The sequence below is a fragment of the Charadrius vociferus genome, unplaced genomic scaffold (genome assembly GCF_000708025.1).
Source record: "Charadrius vociferus isolate BGI_N301 unplaced genomic scaffold, ASM70802v2 scaffold225, whole genome shotgun sequence".
Lineage (NCBI taxonomy): Eukaryota > Metazoa > Chordata > Aves > Charadriiformes > Charadriidae > Charadrius > Charadrius vociferus.
In genome coordinates this window covers 54,672-72,846 of record NW_009648638.1, presented here as the reverse complement: position 1 = coordinate 72,846, position 18,175 = coordinate 54,672, and the positions used below count along the sequence as shown (strand labels likewise).

The window sequence follows — 18,175 nt, the reverse complement described above, 5'->3', positions numbered from 1 at the left end:
ATGGCAGCCCTCATCTCAGTGTGCGACTTCGTGCGGCAGGCACAGGAAGACCTCAGCTCGCCTACCACCTCTTCCTTTGCCAGCCACATGGGCCGCTGCAAGGCCACTGCCAACAGCCTGGAGGAGGTGAGCAGGGGTGGGGGGCCGTGGGGGTACGTGCCAAGGGGTTGGGTGGGCTATCCCCATCATGGCCCTGCAGGATCTGCAACCTGGTTCGGGCATCACCATATCATTGGTCACGGTGGGTGGTGCGAGAGTCTTCGGGGGTCTGCAAAACACTTGAGGCAAAGATTTGGCAAAGGCTTGTGATAGGTCATGGTGGCTGGGTGACAGGCATCAGTCTGTGGGGACAAGACCAACGGGGGAGAGGTTTGTGTGGGAAGGCTCTACCTCGTACTGGGCTCACACTGCGCAGTACAGAGAGGACAGAATCCTTTGACCAGACAAGCATTAAAGTAAAAGCAAAACAAAAATTAAAAGGAAGTTCTTGGGGGCAGCAGGATGGTTTCCGCGCTTGTCCAGAGTTAAGCTGTGGGATGTTTGGAGGCTAAATGCATGAGTGGTTCCAAAAATTCATGGAGCCAGGGGAAGAGCTGGCTGCTCAGCACAGCATCCGATGCAAAACTTCCTTGGGCCAAATGCCTTTGTTTTCTGACTGATGGCAAAAGCCAGAAGACCCCGACAGGCATCGTCAGTTGCAGTGTGGGAGGGGAAGGGGTTGCTGCATGCTGCTGGCACACGACGGAGTGAGCAACAGAGCTCGATGCCCTGGGAAGACTGTGAGAGAGGTCAAGATCGACTCAGTGGAGGGCCCAGGATTCCCATTGAGAGCATCCCACCGCCCACCCAGACCTGCCTTGGGACTTAGCTGTGGCCAATATAGTGTAACCATCATGCTGGCCTGTTCCTGGGCAAATCAAGGTCCTGACCCCCTGTGGAAAATATCTGCTATATGTTGCCATTCTTGTGGGGCTCTCCATATGGTGGTCCAGAGGGCTCCAAGCCTCTTAGTGCCTCCTCCTGGTAGTTCTGATAAATGTGCTGGGAGCAACCAAACCGCACTACCACCATGTCACCTCTTTCATTGTGTTGTAGTTTCAGCAGACAAGGGGATTGTGCCCAGGAATTTATCAGGGCCTCTCTGTGGGCTGTGACTGCTGCACTGCCCCAGCGCCTACAAGCTTGGAGCAGATGGGGACCTGTGCTCCTGTAGATCCTTTTGTCAGTGATAGTCACTGCATTTTTTTTTCTTCTCGTTCCTCAGGCCTCTGGAGGCCAGGACTTGCTCAGGAGCCTCTGGGTATGGGGCAATTTCCTTCTGTTGTTTAATTTTCAACTGTTACTCTACCACTTGCACCCCAAGCAAAGCTAAAACTTCAGTCCTGTAAAACAGAGCTGCTACACCAGGAAGCTGTGGTTAGAAAGAAACACTACTGAATTTGTTCATGTCTGCAGAGCTCTTGGCTTGGGACTCACATGTTAGAGTGGGCATGCAACTTGGGACACGCTGCTGCTGCTGTGTGGCAGCAATCCCCAGCACAGTCTGCAGAGGATTTGCTGCAGTGAAAGCAGGGAGCCGTGGTGTGAGCTGCACTGGCCGGGCAGCAGCATTTGTGTAAGCCAGCAGACACGGGGAGATTATTTCTTCTCTGGGAGCAGATCAAGGCTGGACTGAACAGATGGCAAGGAGAAATTCCAACATGGTGGGGTATCCCCAGTTGCTCTTGCTTGGGTGTTGGTGTCGGCAGGAGCTGCTTGTCCTAGAGGAAGGTCCTCTCTGCCTGCATCAGCGCTGGCCTGCTTCCTCCCTAGTCCTGACATGCTCTCACCATGCAGCCAGGTGAGGCTGACCAGGCTTTTGCCTGGGACTTAATTCCTTCTGATCTGCGCAGTAGCACAGCTGCCATCTCTGTGCACTTTCACTGGGAGGAAGACTCTGGTGCTGGAGAAGGGCAAGCGAGAGCCAGCGGCGGGGAGCTGAAGTTGAAACTGAAATGAAAAAGTAAATTAGTTGCAATATTTTAGCTGTGACTTAATGAACTACCGGTGTGTGCGGCCAAAAGGCGAAACAAATGCTTGGTCTCCATCCTTTTTATATGCAGCTTGGATGTGTTTCTGGAGACTGTTGAGTCCCACACAAGGTATAGGCTTGTGCAAGGCTGGCTTGTGAATGTTAATGCCATGTCTATGCAGATGACGAGACAATGTGAACTGTCGGCTGCGCTCAAGCTGCGTGTTTTTGTACCCTTGAAAGCTAGTGAGAAGGGAGACGTGCAGTGACCCCAGCACCATGACAGGGATGAAAAACAGAGCTGGAGCCACAGGATCCTTCTGTTCTTTGGTATCACGTCTGAAAGGCAGAAATACCAGTGCTGGTGACTTCTGCAGTGGTTCAGCCAACAGCTTTTATTGATGGTGTGGGGAACTTTGTACAGCAGAGCCTCAGTGTGTGCAAACAGCCATCAGCAGGTGCATGCTTGTAATGGAGAGCAGCACCAGTGGGGGATAAAGCAGTAAATGCAGCAAGAGCCTGTCCTTGATCGAGGAGAGCCCTGGCACAGTGTGTGCTGAGCCCGGCGAGGGTGTGGGCAGCAGAGGAAAGGAGTGCTGAGCTGCAGGTGCAGGACATCAGCCGTTTTTTCCACTGCTGGAGGCAGGTACCCAAAGGGGAAGTCACACAGCTCAGCTGAGTGCAGAACCAGATCTGTGCCTGCAAGGCACATGAACCCAGGTAAAAGTACAGGCAGGGAAGGGAGCTTGGGGTTTCCTGCGCCAAGTGCCCGATATGTAATTTCCCGCCTTATGGCTGGCGACCGTAGTACATACTTCACGACCCTTGGAGGGAGTGCTGCCTCTTGCAGCTGGGCTCGCTGGACGGGGGGAGCCTGGGAAGGTGGACGTGCCTGTTGGTGATGGCCACTGGGATGCCAGGGAGCAGTTTCACCCTGGTGCTGCTCCTCTGAAGCAGGGAAGCCTCCTCCCCTGAGAGCATTGGCCCAGCGGGCAGGGAATGGTCCCAAAGGTGGGGATGGGTCACTTGTGGACCAAGGTCACATCTTCAGGGACGGATTTGTCAGGAGAAAGGAAGAGGAAAGCCATGGATGTGGGAGGTTTGAACATCTGGGTGTGTAGAGCTGAATTTTTGGTAAAAGATGAAGTACAAACATGACTGGCATCACAAGGCACCTGGGCATGCTCCAAGGGACATTTTGGGAAGGAGGCAGCCATCCTGGTCAAGGTGGGAATCAGCAGCAGAGGTGAGGGACGGAGAGAGAGGCTCTGGAGGCTGGTAGGAGCTTGGAGATCAGGGTCTCAGTGGCAGGTGGGGAAGGGAAGAGGTCGGGTCTACTGTGGCTAAAATCTGCTGTAGGGTTGAGGAGATGAGATACATCTAGAACCGAGAAAGCTGCCCCAGTGGAGAGTCAGTAAGGGAGATGGGCTTCACCTAAGCCAAAAGAGCTTCATCTGAAGACGGGTGAAGGGATGCCTAAGGTGAGCAAGATGAATCCCACATGCAATGGCTTAGACAGCTGCAGGGAGCTATGGCCCAGGAGGGGACTGTGCCTGCCTCATGGTGGCACTTACAATAACTATGCAGTTGTGAGGGGAACGTGTTAGTCCTTCAAGTCCTGGCTTAACCTAAAGTCATTTTCTGAGCATGGGGGTATGAGTGTCTCCAACAGCTTTGCAAAAAGGACAGGGGTCAGATGCTTCGGGTGCCCTATCCCACCGCTGCTTTCTGACCTTGACTCATGAGGATGTATTTGAACCATAATACTGGATTCCCTGGATATGCAATACTTAGTGTGACCATGGTCGTGCTGGTCCTAGAGGTCTTAGATAATTGTCCTAGGAATCTCTATTTGAGGGCTTGGCTGGAAAACCTCAGTCCCAAACTGGACAAGAAGGTGCAGGTGCTAAGAGTTGATCTTCCCTGGGGAGTAGAAAGTTTGGCAACTCCTATTTTGGTGTATGTGAGAAACGCTCACTCACGGATAAAAATGTAGAGAGGACAAAGTCTTTGAAGCAAAGATAAAAGTTTATTCCGGATCAAAATAAATGAGTCAGCTGAGTCGGGTGCCTCTCAAAAAGAGCACGCTTAGCTACAAAACTTCAGGTATTTATGTCCTGTCCCCTTTTCCCATTGGTTAGGGACTTTAGGGCGCACATTCTTTCACGACCCGTTAGCCTATCACAAACTTGAGTCACACTTTTCTCCTTTTAAGGAGTTGTTTTTCTAAGTTACTCCGCTCTGCTTGTGCTGTTGACACACAAAATGACTGCTCATAGCCCTGCTTGTGTCATCGACATACAAAATGGCCGAAGCAAAACAATTCCATCTCTCACAGGGTATAAGTCCATAATTTAAGTTCTCAACAACCCTACTGCACTGAACTCTGGAAATGTGCAGGCAGATAAGTTTCCAGCACTATTGTTTCTTGGGTGCCTAGATATTTATGGTGGTGTCCCTGCATGTCCTTGACTGTGCTGATTAAGGAAGAGCTTGACTCACATCCTCCTCTACTACATGGGTTCAGCTGCATGTCCTGGCTGATGTGGTGCACAACAGAGTACAAAGCCAGTGGGGTACCACTCCCCTGGGTACCCACTCACCTACTCATCTGTTAAATAGCCTTAGCTGTGGCATGCAAGTCCACCCAGAGCTATTATTTGCATTCCCAAATTGCTGTAAAACTGTTTGCTCCCACAAATCAGTGTTTCTGGATCTTAAAAGCCTGTGCCCTGTCTTTGAGTTCTGGCACTGTCAGGACTACACTCAGAGTGAAGCCCTGTCACTCCTTGCAGGGCCAGCCTGATGTGGGAGTTGTCGCGGCTCACATCAGTCCAGTGAATGAGTCACACCTGAAACACTGTCACCAGTCAGGAGCAATGTGGAGAAACCAGGGGCGGTCAGTGGATGGTAGCAGAGAAGCAGAGCTGGGCTGATTTAGCTGTGTGAAGAGAGGGTGTCTGACATCTGCCCTTAGAGGAGCTATGGGCTGTTATAGGTGATGGTGTCAAGCTCTTTGGGCAACATCAGATGATATAACATGCAGCAATATCCGCTTTGTGGCTCAAGAAGTTCAGGTGGGGCGTCAGGAAAAGTTTCTTCTGCAGAGTGTGGTGCATCCCTGCAAGAGGTCACTAGCGAGGCGACCACCATCCTTGGAGGGTTTCCTTGAGATAGAGCGTACCATCAGCAAGTTTCCAAAACTGGGAGGGGTGGCTGACATGCCAGAAGGCTGTGCTGCCTTACAGCGTGAGCTGGACAGGCTGGAGAGTTGGGCAGAGAGAAACCTTATGAAGTTCAACAAGGGCAAGTGTAGGGTACTGCACCTGGGGAGGAATAACCCCATGCAGCAGTAGAGGTTGGGGGCTGACCTCCTGGAGAGCAGCTCTGTGGAAGGGGACCTGGGAGTCCTGGTGGACAACAGGATGACCATGACCCATGGTTGGACTAGATGATCTCCAGAGGTCCCTTCCAACCCTAACCATTCTGTGATTCTGTGACCCAGCAATGCGCCCTGGCAGCCAAGAAGGCCAATGGCATCCTGGGATGCATCAAGAAGAGTGTGGCCAGCAGGTCGAGGGAGGTCATCCTCCTGCTCTACTCTGCCCTGGTGAGGCCGCATCTGGAGTACTGTGTCCAGTTCTGGGCTCCCCAGTTCAAGAAGGACAGGGGTCTGCTGGAGAGGGTCCAGCAAAGGGCTACAAAGATAATGAGGGGATTAGAACATCTCTCATATGAGGAAAGGCTGAGGGACTTGGGTCTCTTTAGTCTACGGAAAAGAAGATTGAGGGGGGATCTTATTAATGCTTACAGATACTTAAAGGGAGGGTGCCAGGGGGATGGGAACAGTCTTTTCTCAGTGGTGCCCAGTGATAGGATGAGGGGTAATGGGCACAAACTTGAACATTGGAAGTTCCATCTTAACATGAGGAGGAACTTCTTTCCTGTGAGGGTAGTGGAGCACTGGCACAGGCTGCCCAGAGAGGTTGTGGAGTCTCCCACTCTGGAGACATTCCAAACCCACCTGGACGCCGTCCTGTGGACGTCCCCTGTTGTAGGGGACTCTGGTCTGGCGGGGGGGTTGGACTAGATGATCTCCAGAGGTCCCTTCCAACCCTGACCATTCTGTTCTGTGTGATTCTGTGATTCAAAGCCCGAGCAAAGCGCAGACAACCTGATCTGGTACTGACAATAATCCTGCTCCCAACAGGAGATTGCATGGAAGTTCTTCCAAGCAGTACTTGTATGAAGTAACATCTGTAATCCAGTCTTTCATGGGCAGAGTTTAGATGCCTCTGAGCATTTCCCCTCAGTCACCTAAGCCTCCTCCTCTCAACCCAGGAATGACACTGATCGTGATGGAAATATAGTTTGTAACTAATTTGTCTCTTGCCACTGAAGTCCACACTTTGTGTCACTGCTGTATGTTCCTTTTTCTAACATATTGTCCAATTCTATCTTAATGCTTGACCACTTCTTTCAGAAGAACATAAGGCAGGCTTGCAGATATTTAAGATATACATGGACTACTGCCGCTCGATCATCACTATCTGCTGGCAAGACAATCTGTCTTGAGGAGGCTGAGGCCTGTGCTAAGCCCTGTGGGTTATGGAAATGCGTGTATGGATGTAGTGAGTGACCATCCCCTCTGCATTTCTAGGCCTTGGATGCTGACCAAGCTGTGTTGCAGAAGATGAGGAAAGCAGCCAAGGCAGAGCACAGCTGTGGACAAGGTTAGGGCAGAATGGAGCCTCAGCAGAGGGGCGACGGTGATGGATGGATGAGGGGAGTCCTCGCTGCAGGTCGGGTTGACCTCAGCAGGGAATAAGGGGTCCCTATAGCTGGGTGGTAGTGGTGAAGGCAACAGGAGCCAGCTCGGGTACCTAAGCAGAACCAGGCATGGTGACTGCCAAGAGGGAGGCAGGGGTTGGGTGTTCACCCTCACCTTCCCTCTGCACTTGCCAGAGACCATCCATGTTCTCACAGACCTCATCAGCCACCTCGAAGCCCACATTGCTGCCCAGGAGAAGTTCTCAGCCAACTACCAGCTGGAGGGCGAGGAGCAGCTGGCCAGTGCCTTCAGCACCTTTGCTGCCTTCTCCCGGGAGCTGCTGATGGCTGTCAGCAGCCTGGTAGGCTACTCTGGCCCCTGCATGTACATCTGGCCCCTGCATGTCCCTGGCTTGCAGGGGGTTGCTGGTAGGGGTCCCCAGGAAGAGCAGCAGGCTCTGGGCCACAGCCTGGAGTTCCAAGCTCATTCCCTTCCCCAGATTGGGGAAGGAGGCCATGGTGTGTGGTCGCAGAGCCAGTGGCGCGGCCTGCACGGCTGGATCTGTCTGTGCAGACCTCTGAGGCTGCTCAGAAGAGGCCTCTGGAGGTCTCCTGTCCATCATCCTGCTTGAAGCTGGGCTCTCGCCAACACTGGGTCAGGCTGACTGGCTTTTTCTGTCTTGGTAATCTCCAAGGGAGGAGGCTTTCAGCTGACTGTTTTCCAAAGTGGTTCCTCTGCAGGCTTACAAACAGCTTTGCTTTCTCTGCACAAGGAGCGATGCAGGTATGCAGCACTAGCAGCGTGATCTCTCTCTTTCCTTTCCAGTGGCAGAGTTTGTACCACAACATTAACTTTTGCCTACAACATTAACTTTTCCCTGGAGTCATTAATAAAGGGTGACATGAAAGAGCTTAAAGGGGTAAGCAGGGGCTGAAAGGGCTGCACCAAGGTGGGGCTGGTAAGCGAGTGGCTGGAGACAGAGTGGGTACCAGGTATGGGGTCTCATCCCTGGCTCATGTCATGCCCTCCAGCAGGGATACCGGTCGGAAGGGCAGGTCTGCCTGCACCTCCTGTGTGCGAGATCCTGCTCCCTCCCAAGGCTTGTGCCTCACACCACAGGTCAAGCTAGAGGTGCCCCTTAGCTGGGACCTCTGCCTGTTTGCAGGCACCTGGCTGAATCTAGAGGAAGTCTGGGGGCATTCGCTATGCGGGGAAAAATCAGGGTGTTGGGCACCAAATATTGGTATCTTCCCTGGCCATCAGTGCACAAACTCCCCCACAACCTCCCAGTGAGGTGTCCCCCCTGCCCCTCCCCTCCCTGCAGACCCACCTTTGGCTCTTGCATTTACATGTGTGAGCACACGTGTGTTGGTGTGAATCTGAGCGTGCATGTGTGTATCTACCAGCTGCAGGGACTTCAGAGTAGCAAGTACTGAGGTGACTATGCAATTTGATCTTCAGCACTGTAGAGATATCACAGCACTCATCAGTGTAGATTTTAGGAAAAACATCAAACTCATATTTAATTTTTGCTTTTTTTAACCAATGGGAAGGTCATCATAGTCCTTGGTAAGTCTGCACACACGTTCCTACCACTAAGTCCCCGTGGCTGTATTCAGGCCATCAGCTCTGCGCAATTGCCTCTGGGTACCTCTGCCTGCTTAGGGGTGCCCGTGCCTGTGGGTGTTTGGGGTGAGGTGGCTGGAGCGATCCCAATTGTGATGCTGGAGCGAGGTCACTATTGAGGGATTGCTGATCATAGCCTTCATCTAACGTGGTGGAGCAGCTGCCAGTTGTGACTGGGCACCATTCCTCTCTGGGTTGTTTTGAGCACAGAGTCCACTCTATAGATTTTCTCCCAGCTTTTTCTTCCAGCTCTGCAGTTTCCTCAAATGCTTGATGAAGGTTTTGTAGACGGGCTGCATCACAACTGAGCTGGGGATCCTTGAGCAAACAGCTGAACCTCTGGGAAAGTGGAGGGAAATTTTGGATGGGATTGCAGAAAGAGGGATGGGAACTGTGGCAGGGTTTGGGGACTTCCAAAAGACTAATTGTCAAATACTGAAATAAATGATGAGCTTTTAGGCATCCTTTTGGAAGTTTGTGCTATACAGGAGCATGAAAGTGGAAGGAGAGAGCAAATTCTGGAACTTCTGGTATGAAGTAAATTGGTTAAAGAATATAAAATATGAAGGAAAAAATCCACTACTTCCCTTAAAATTGTGAGTCTGTGAAAGATGTTATAGCCAGGTACTGCTATGTACATACCTATGTGATGTACATGTGTGATATATGTTTTGGAGCCTATGCATGTGTGAGCATGTGCCTGTGAGTGAACCTGCACTGGTGAGCACACTTGTCCGCTGTGCACTGAAGAGAGGCAAGGACCTTCCCGAGGAGGGACACCCCTGTGGGCAGCCATGTCCTGGGTCTGCAAGGGCCTTTATACTAGGGTGACCCAGTGGGAATGCAGTACACTGAGGATGAGGAAGGCTCTGTCCTGGTCGTAGTCATTAAATGGTGCCTTTGGCTCTTCCTAGGAGGTCAAGAAACCATTTGAGAAGGCCTGCAAAGACTACGAGAGCAAACTGTAAGTCTTCAGGCTCCCTCACCCTAGGGCTGATTTTTGCCTGCCTTCACTGGCAAGCAGTTGGACAGAGCTTTTCACATATCTCTCCTCTTGAGTGCCAAGATCGAGAAGGAGAAGTGTGAGCTGGCAAAGCAGCATGGCATGGTGCGGAGCGAGGTGAGCTGGGGGGAGATTGCCGAGGAGATGGAGAAGGAGCGTAGGACCTTCCAGTTAAACATGTGTGAGGTAAGGACAGGGACTAGCCTGTGCCATGTGGAGTGGTGTTAGAGTCACTGAATTGGCATCCAAGGGATGCATTTCCCTTCCATTGGTGCACAGCAGCTGTGCCACAGCCCTGGCAGAGCCTGGTCTGGAGCAGGCAGACAACAGCAGTGACTCTCATGCTGGTGTTTCCCACTTGCCCTCTGACCTAGGATTGTTTCAGAGCAGCCTTTTTGTCTGAATCCACACTGATTTTTCATTCAGGGCCATCTTCTGTCCCTGGTCAGTGAGCGATGCTTGTGTCCAGGGTATTTCAGGTCCCTTTCTGCCTTCCTGGGACGCTGAAGTCCCCCAGGCTCTGCCCTGGGCACTGTCAGCATCCGGCAGATCCCTTTGCTCAGCCCCTGGGGACCAGCACTGAGGTGGGCTGCAGATCCCCAGGGACCATTGCTCAGCAGGCCACGTCTGTTGTGCCTGGGTATATTCCCTCAGAGAGCTGCCTGGGTTGTGGTAGGCTCCAGCCAACCTGGGGTAGGGGCTGATCAGGGAGTTTAGCCAAAGCTTGAGCCTCTATTAATTAACCTGGCAGTAGAGATAACAACTTGGGAAAAATTCCACGAAGACTTTGGATCCAAGCTTCTTCCTGACTGCCTGTGGTGGGCACTGCTGGCACAGAGGTCCCTGTTCCCTCTCAGGAGCTCCTTCTCACCAAAGCCCTCCCTCTGCTTGGTGGCATAAACTAAGCCCAACTCCTCTGCAAATAGGATTTCCTGGTCCCGCTGTCATGCATCACAAGCAACAGCATGAGCAAAATATTGGAAGATACCAATTTTGTTCAAAATATCCAGCTCTTTGTAATCATGTTTTAGAAACAGTTACTGTTTCTGTACTAAAACTGTTACTCTGCTTCTAATATCGGAAGCCTTTGTGCTACAGAACTGCATTGTCCTGAAACAGAGCCAGTAGGTCAGGTTTAGTTCTGTGCTGATGTGAGTCCACACGTGGCATTTGGGTTCCTGAGAGGGTGTCTTCTAGGAAATGCTTCTTCTGATGGATCTAGGGTGTTTTGAATGATCTGTTTTTACAGTAGTTGCAATGTCAAGAGAGCTGATGCTGGTGTTGGAGTAGTCCAGAGATGGATGGAGAAATATTCAAGGTGTTTCACAGCACAACACACTGTTTCATGTTGTCAGTCCACTGACAGAAAGGGCCAGGGTTGGTTTTCACAGGTGAGGTTATGGTGGAGGATGGACTGGGTGATGTGGCAGATAAGTTTGGGCTGGAAATCTGAACCTTCAGCTTGCTTCTGAAGGTCCTCAAGGCAGTCTGAGATGCCAGCTGCATGTAGGATATAGGCAGGCCCACAGCACTGACGTTGTTGGTAGGGTCAAGTGGAGGTGATATAGTTCACAGATCAAGTCTAGTAGGTTTTGGAGGGACTTGGCTCTTGAGCAATGAAGTTTGAAGGTCTACAGGAAAGCTGGCTGTTCTTCAGGGGAGGCACCATGAATGGCGAATCTTTGAGGGTGTGTTAACTGAGTGTTTGCCCTGCATAAGTAAAGCCCAGCAAGTGCAGAGTCCATGCCACCACTGTGGGTCTACCACTCTATTGGCCAGATCAAAGCACTGGGCCCTGCTTACCACTGTCTTCTCACCCCATAAAAGCCACATAAGCTGCTCCCATCAGGGTGTTACTGCCAGGATGGGCCACAACACACTTGGAGGGAGGCCATCAAAAAGTGCATAAAAGGCATTTCTCTCTAAGGTACAAATTCAGTCCCTGTGTCCTTTTCCCTTCAGTATCTAATCAAAGTGAATGAGATCAAAACCAAGAAAGGGATTGACCTGCTGCAAAACCACATCAAGCACTGCAGCTCACAGTTCAAGTAAGAGCAACTGGTAACCTGCCTGCACACCCTTTGTCTCCTGAGGCACTGGTTGTAGAGGGGACCTGGGGGTGGCTTAACTTTCAAGACCTGGGTTCCTGCAGTCAGCTTGGCCTGTCCTGTAACTTGGCAAAAGTCCTCTTCTCCTGGAGGCAGTGGAGGCAGGAATCTCAAGGGGGTATGTTTCCTCTCTTTAGTGACATTTTCATAAGCCAGTGTAAAGCAGAAGTCTGGGATGCAAAGAAGACAGAATGCTGAGCACTCTCCCTGAATGTAACTGCCTCCAAATCTTTCTGAAATACATTTCCTAAGAAAGATTTTTTCAACTATGAAGTGAAAGCACTGCCTGCTAAAGGCATGATGGGCTCTGAAGCAGGAGCTAAGGGGGGCCTGAGGTCTGTAGGCTTCACAGCCAGTGCTAAGAGGAGGATTTCGGGCCATGCCCTTACGTTAGCCTCTCCTCTCATTTTTTTCCAGGAATGTTTAAACACAACAGCAAAACTTAAGAAATTTACATAGACACTCATCCCGGAGCTGCAGAGTGTGAGTATTCATCAGAAGTTGGGTGCGGCAAGCAGAAACAGGCTGGAGAGCAGAGGTGTCTTCCCCAGGGCCTCGTCTTCCTCTGAAGAAGCAGACTGAGGACTTCTGCAGCTCTTCACATCTATTAATCATTATTTCCTGATCCTCTGATGCACAGTGGCCCATGGAGGGGTGAAATGCAGCCATCTCTGGGAGTGGGAAAATTACACTGCCATACCCCAGGACACAGAGTAGGAAGAACAAGCATAAACATGGCTATCAAGGAGGCACTAACATATTCCTGTCCCAAAGCCCTAGCTGCTCTGCAGACTTCCAGATTTCTCATTTGTGGTCTTAGTTTTCCATGCCTGTTGCTGCCAACTCAAGCTCTTAGTACATTTCCTTGGGGGCTTTGTTTTGCTGTAGAGGCAGGCAGGTCATGTAAGCCTTGTGAACTTTAGCTTTTGACTTTGGGCTCTGTCGGTCATACACAACCGAGAGACAGAAAGGAGTTTTTCCAAGTGGCAAGGCTTTCAGAGACAGTCTGAGCACTCATGTCCCAGGTGGTGCGATGTCCTCCAAGTGCAGCAGAGGGTTTATGTTGGTTTATCAGCATTTCTAGACCTCCACTCCAGTTTGCTTGGGCTTGCTCATCCTTCTCCATACCTCCTTGCAAGTCAAGATTTGCAGAGGCTTGGGATATTGTACTCAACCAGATACTGTGTCAAGCATCACTTGTACTTAGTCCTGTAGTGCAGGTCCCCTCTGGGCATCTGCTGCTTTGTTTGAATTAATTTGCTTTAGGGGTATTACCCTGCTCGTTCCATAATTTATAATCATTCATGCTAAAATTCATTATCTAAATAATAAAAAGACGGGAGGTGCCACCCCAGAGCAGAGTAACTGAACACAGAAAGCAGTATCTTATGGACCCCTCTTGCAGACAAATCCCCAGGCTCCATTTCAGGGCCACATTCCTGTGCCAAGGTCCATCAATTTTTTGATGGCTTGGAGACCTTTTAATTATTTTAATTACTGACACTACCAAGGAAACAAAAAAACCCTGCCGTGGTGACCTTCAAGCTGTTGGTTGTTTTTACACTGTGGAGAGCTGCAAACAGCTGTTTTCTCAGTAAAATGCAGACTGCTCTCCAGTCCCAGCACTGCGGACGTGCCTGCTCCCTCCCCTCAAGGAGGTTTCCACTGAAGAGCTTCTTGCACATACCACATACCATGGCACAGCAGGGGATGAGTGGTGACCTCCCACCGTAGGAATGGAGCTCAATGCATCCCACGGACAGACACAGGGAGGTGGCGAGGGCAGAGGATGGCGTGGGGGCACCTCTTCTGCACCCAGGAGGAGTGGGATGCTGCAGCTGAGGCATGAGCCTCCTGCTGCCCTGTGAGCAGATTACTGTGCTCTTGTGCCTTTCAGATGAAGAACAGGCAGGACGAAGAGAAGAAGCAACTCTGCTCACTTCAGGATCAGCTGAAAACAGCACTGCACCTGGAGCAGGAAGAGGTAAAGTCTGATCTGTCTTGTGAGGGAATGCAGGGTGGTACCTGTAGAGTGCATGTCCTGATAGCTGCTTATAGGATGTCCGCCTGCTGATGCCAAAAGCCGCGGAGTTTCTGGTGAGCTTTGGGGAGCACAGGGGCCTCGGCAGTGCTGTGGGGATATGCTCTTGGTTGGTAGCAGTACTGATAGAGTATTTCTCTCCTGCTTCCAGGACCCTGGGAACAAGCAGGCAGGGTACAACATGCACCAGCTGCAAGGGAACAAGCAGTACAGCGTGGAGAAGTCAGGGACCCTCTTCAAGAAAAGCAATGGGTAAGTTGGGATCCAGCATGCCAGTTGTGCTTTGGTGACCTGGGGCCAGAGCAGGGTTCAGCCAGGCAAACCTCCTCTCCCTGTGGTGGCCACAAGGCAGGGAAACAGGACAAGCATGCATGAAGGGGTGCTCGACACCAACCCAGCATCCAACAGCTATCAGCACAGACGTTTGGGCAGCTTGTGTCTGTCTTTTAGCCCTGAGGGCATTCGTATCCGGTGAAGATACCCCATGTCCGCTCAAGTCCTGTGAGCACTGGGGTGAGGACCCCTGCATCCACCACGGGAAGCCAGAACCAGCTCCCTGTCTTTCCTTCCAGCGGGGATCCCACCACCTCCATCCAGCACCCCAATGTCTTGTGCTGGGTGAGACGGGGAAGGGTCGGTGCTTCTCCCCCTCTCCCGGGCACTCATTGCTTTCCAGAACCCGCTCCATCGCCTCTGCTCCAGGATGAGGAGCCCTGACCCCTCCATCCTTCCAAGGTGGGAGGTGCTGAGGGGTGCACTGGGGATTTATATATGGCCCTGGAGATGTTTTCTGCTCTCTTCTCCCTTTCCTTCTCTTCCTCCCCAGCCCTGACCCGTCCTTTGCCTTTTGAAACCCTCTGCCCTCACAGTTCAGTGCTGGGCTCAGCTCCCTGACGGTAAAAATTAGGGGAAGGAGCAGAAATGTGGGGTGAATTAGACACAGTGTGGGTCAGTGTTGCCTTGGAGATGGCATCATGGGCCAGAGGGGAGAGAGAGCCAGCAGCCATCCTGTGCCCCTCTTCCAGGAGCCAGACCCTGAGTTTCTGGAAAGCACTCCACTGTCTTTGGAAAGAGGATCATCTCCCACCAGTGTGTGGGAGGATGCTTGCTGTGAATCACAGGGGTCCTGCGCTGGGAGACTAGCACACTTGGAAAAGACTGTGAAGTGTCCTAAAAAAACCCTGAAACTGGACAGAAGATAATGAACTGGGGCGCAGGAGTCTCCTTCACTGCAGACTGAAGTTCAGTCTCTCCCCCCTTTCGGGTGTATCTCTTCCACCTTTCCCCTGTGTTATGGTCTGCCCTGAATGCCCTGAAAGACAACCTGGGAGCAGTTTGGAGGTGATGGTCTTGGATGTTTGCTGAGGGCTTCTGCAAAGGTCTTCGTGCTCTGCTAGCAGGTCCTGCTGCCCTGATTGATGCTCTGCACCTGTATCACCTCCACAGCAGCTGTGCTGCCTGTCCGTACAAGCCTGTCATGCCGTATGATGGGTTCTCCTCAGCCCAGAACAGACCAAGAGTGACAGACCCCATCTGTGGCAGCCCAGCCAGCATATCTGACGAGAGCTGCGGCCCTGTCCTGTGCTTTGCACGGCTCCTCTGTTTGCCAGCACTGTGCTGCGTTGCATGTCTGCTGTATCTATGTCGTCTTGGCTCACCCTGTGCTCATTTCCAGGTTGAGAAAAGTCTGGCAGAAGAGGAAATGCACCATCAGCAATGGCTACCTGACCATCTCTCATGGCATGGTAAGAACCACTTCTTCCACTCTGCTCTGCTCCTCCCTGGGAGCTGCTGCCCACTTGCTGCAGGGTCTGCAGATCCTGCCACTGCCAGGCACTCTGGTGACTTTGTGGGGCTTGTCAGAGCCCTCATGCCTGCTGCTTGCCTTGCTGGGCTGCCCTGGTGGAGAAGGCTTTCTGTTGAGACTTAAGTCCCTGCAGTCCAAGAGAGGTTTAGACAAATACAGGAGGTCCTTGCATGCCTGTGTGCATGGAGGGGCAAGGGCCAGGGGACCTGGCTCCAAGCACGGGGTGGCTGTTGGGAAAAAAAGGTCTGTGTTGCTATTTCTTGCATTGCGCCTGAGAGCAAAGTGCTGGGCGTGAGGCAGGTCTGTGACTCTCTCTCCAGAGCCAGGCAGTGTTCCTCACTGCTGGACCACAGACCTTTGATGCTTCTCATTCTGCTTGTAGCTCAACTGCCCACCAGCCAAGCTGAATTTACTGACCTGCCAGGTGAAGCTGAACATGGATGACAAGAAATGCTTCGATCTGGTTTCCTGTGAGTGCTGGTGCCTGCCCTGTGGTTCCTCTGGGAAGGGCCCAGAGAGGTGGCAATGCTTCGGACTCAGAGAGCCAGCGTGGGCAGGGATGAGGGGAAGCTCTGTAGCTTTGGGCCAGCTTGGGGGGCATTACCCTGGGGAAATTGTGCCAGGAGGCAGCTCTGCTCAGGACCATTGATGCACATGCAGGGTGTGAGGTAGGCAGCACTGCCATGGGGCAGTGCGGGATGCGTGAGGACCACACAAATAGTTCCTGTGCTGCAGCTTAGCTAACACCAGCATCCCTCGTTCCTGGTACAGGAGCAGGTCCCTTTGCCTGGGATGCACTGGTGAGGGGCTGAGTGAGACAGATATATATAGTCACCCCAGCTGCCCAGGCTGGAGATTTCTCCTGGCTCTGCTGAGCCCAGCTCAGGTGTGTTGTGCCCTGCCATGAGCCTGGCAGGACGGATGGACGAGCAGGGTGCCTAGAAGATATTGGTTCTCTGTGTTTCAGACAACCGCACGTACCACTTCCTGGCAGAGGATGAGCAGGACTGTGCCATGTAAGTAGTGCTGGCGCCTTGCTGCGGACCAAAAAATGCTCCTCTGTCTGCTGCTGAGGAGACAGCTCTTTGGTTAATTAAGCAGTATGCTGCAGCCCCTTGTTCGATGCCCTTCCCATCCTGACTGTGTCTTGGTCATTCCGGGAGAGCTGGATGGCTGTGAGCAGGATGCGGAGCTTGATGGCACCCAGTTTGCTGCTGGAATCCCGTGCAGGACCTTTGCGTGTGGTGGCTGCTGTCCAGGCTGGGGCAGAGGGATATCTCCCCCTGCAGCAGTGGGATGAGCCCCACTTCCCTCCTCACCCTGCAGCCCGAGCCTGGCCACACGGGACCCTGTTCCTAAGCCACTTTCTGCCCGTGCAGCTGGGTGTCCGTCCTCCGCAACAGCAAGGAGGAGGCACTGAACATGGCCTTCAGCAAGGCACAGGGCAGAGCGGAGAGCAGCTGGGAGGACCTGACCCGGGCAATCATCAAGGAGGTCAGAGGCATGCCTGGGAACAGGGAGTGCTGCGACTGCTCGGCCCCAGGTGAGAGCTGCCCATGGCTGTGGGACCAACCGTACTTCCTTCCCCCTGGACAGGCAGACCTTTGCCCTACCCTCTGCAGCATCCAGCTCCTGGAAACCTGCAGGCAGCTGGGGTCTTGCCCATCCCCTCTGTTCTGCTGTGGAGCTTGTGCCTTGGGGAGGAGAAGAGGCAGCAGATGCACATGAGTCTGGCACTCTTATCTCTACAGATCCCACTTGGCTCTCCATTAACTTGGGCATCCTGATCTGCATTGAGTGCTCTGGGATTCACAGAGAGATGGGTGTGCATCTCTCCCGCATCCAGTCGCTGTCTCTGGACAAGCTGGCAACCTCTGAATTGCTGGTAGGATGCTGCCAGTGTGCTCTCTCCTCCAGCCTCCCCCTCCTTCTGCTGTGGCCTTCCTGATACTAAGTTAATTCAGAGGGGTTTTCACCTATTAAACTGACCCATACCCATAGGTAATTCCAAGGTTGAATGGTTATTGTGGCAGGAATTGTCATCTTCAAGGAGAAGAGGGGGGAGTAATTTTGTCATTGCTCTGTCACCCGTCTCCCTCAGTCCCCTTTCCCCATCTGCATCCCTTGGTGCAGGGGAGCTGTGAGGCAGGGCCAAGCTTGAACTGGGGTAGAGCAGAGTGTGGGGCAGGCAGGGGGTTGGAAACCTTGCCTGAGGCTGTTCTAGGGCCACAATGCTCTGGGTGCTCATGGGTTTGATAGGGCTGCGATGGGAGCTGCTGACAGCTGGTGGGCATTAGGGTAGGGGATGGGAGTGTTTGGCAGGGATCATTGCTCACCCAGATCTGAGCCCAGGGGTAGCCTCTGGGGTTGCTGGCTCTGCTGGAGTTGGGACATCTCAGCAGTAGGAGTCAGGGCAGAGTCTCTGGCCATTGGGTGCACGCATCCTGGCACCCCTTGACATACCCTTGATAACTGGTCAGGATCTCAGCCTGGAGCTCCCTCTCCTGCTGCCACATGTCCCATGTCACCTCTGGCTTGGCTGTTTTGCAGCTGGCGAGGAATATCAGCAACTCTAGCTTCAACAACATCATGGAAGCAAATCTCCCCAGCTCCTCCCTGAAGCCCACAGTGCACAGTGACATGTGAGTTGCTCTGCAAGAGCTGTTTTTTATGGGATGTTAGACACAGGGCCCTCACCCGTGGGCACACACTCTGCGGACCTCTGTGCTCCCTGCAGTGACCAGGCACATGGCACTGTCCGATCTGCTCCCCAGACTGTAACTTCTCTTTAGAAGCATCAAGTCAGCA

The 18,175-nt window shown here is 52.5% G+C and overlaps 1 protein-coding gene across 1 annotated transcript in view; it reads left to right on the top strand.

Moving 5' to 3' along the window:
* Positions 1–18,175, top strand: part of LOC104287591 (arf-GAP with SH3 domain, ANK repeat and PH domain-containing protein 2-like) — a 27,269-nt gene continuing 9,094 nt past the window's right edge. The window contains 17 exon segments of the mRNA XM_009886314.1: positions 1–126; positions 6,672–6,744; positions 6,998–7,143; positions 7,608–7,643; positions 7,645–7,701; positions 9,323–9,372; positions 9,468–9,597; positions 11,374–11,459; positions 11,927–12,002; positions 13,417–13,503; positions 13,712–13,812; positions 15,236–15,305; positions 15,750–15,837; positions 16,335–16,383; positions 16,747–16,910; positions 17,119–17,252; positions 17,918–18,009. Of these exon segments, the coding sequence (XP_009884616.1) occupies positions 1–126; positions 6,672–6,744; positions 6,998–7,143; positions 7,608–7,643; positions 7,645–7,701; positions 9,323–9,372; positions 9,468–9,597; positions 11,374–11,459; positions 11,927–12,002; positions 13,417–13,503; positions 13,712–13,812; positions 15,236–15,305; positions 15,750–15,837; positions 16,335–16,383; positions 16,747–16,910; positions 17,119–17,252; positions 17,918–18,009 (1,565 nt within the window).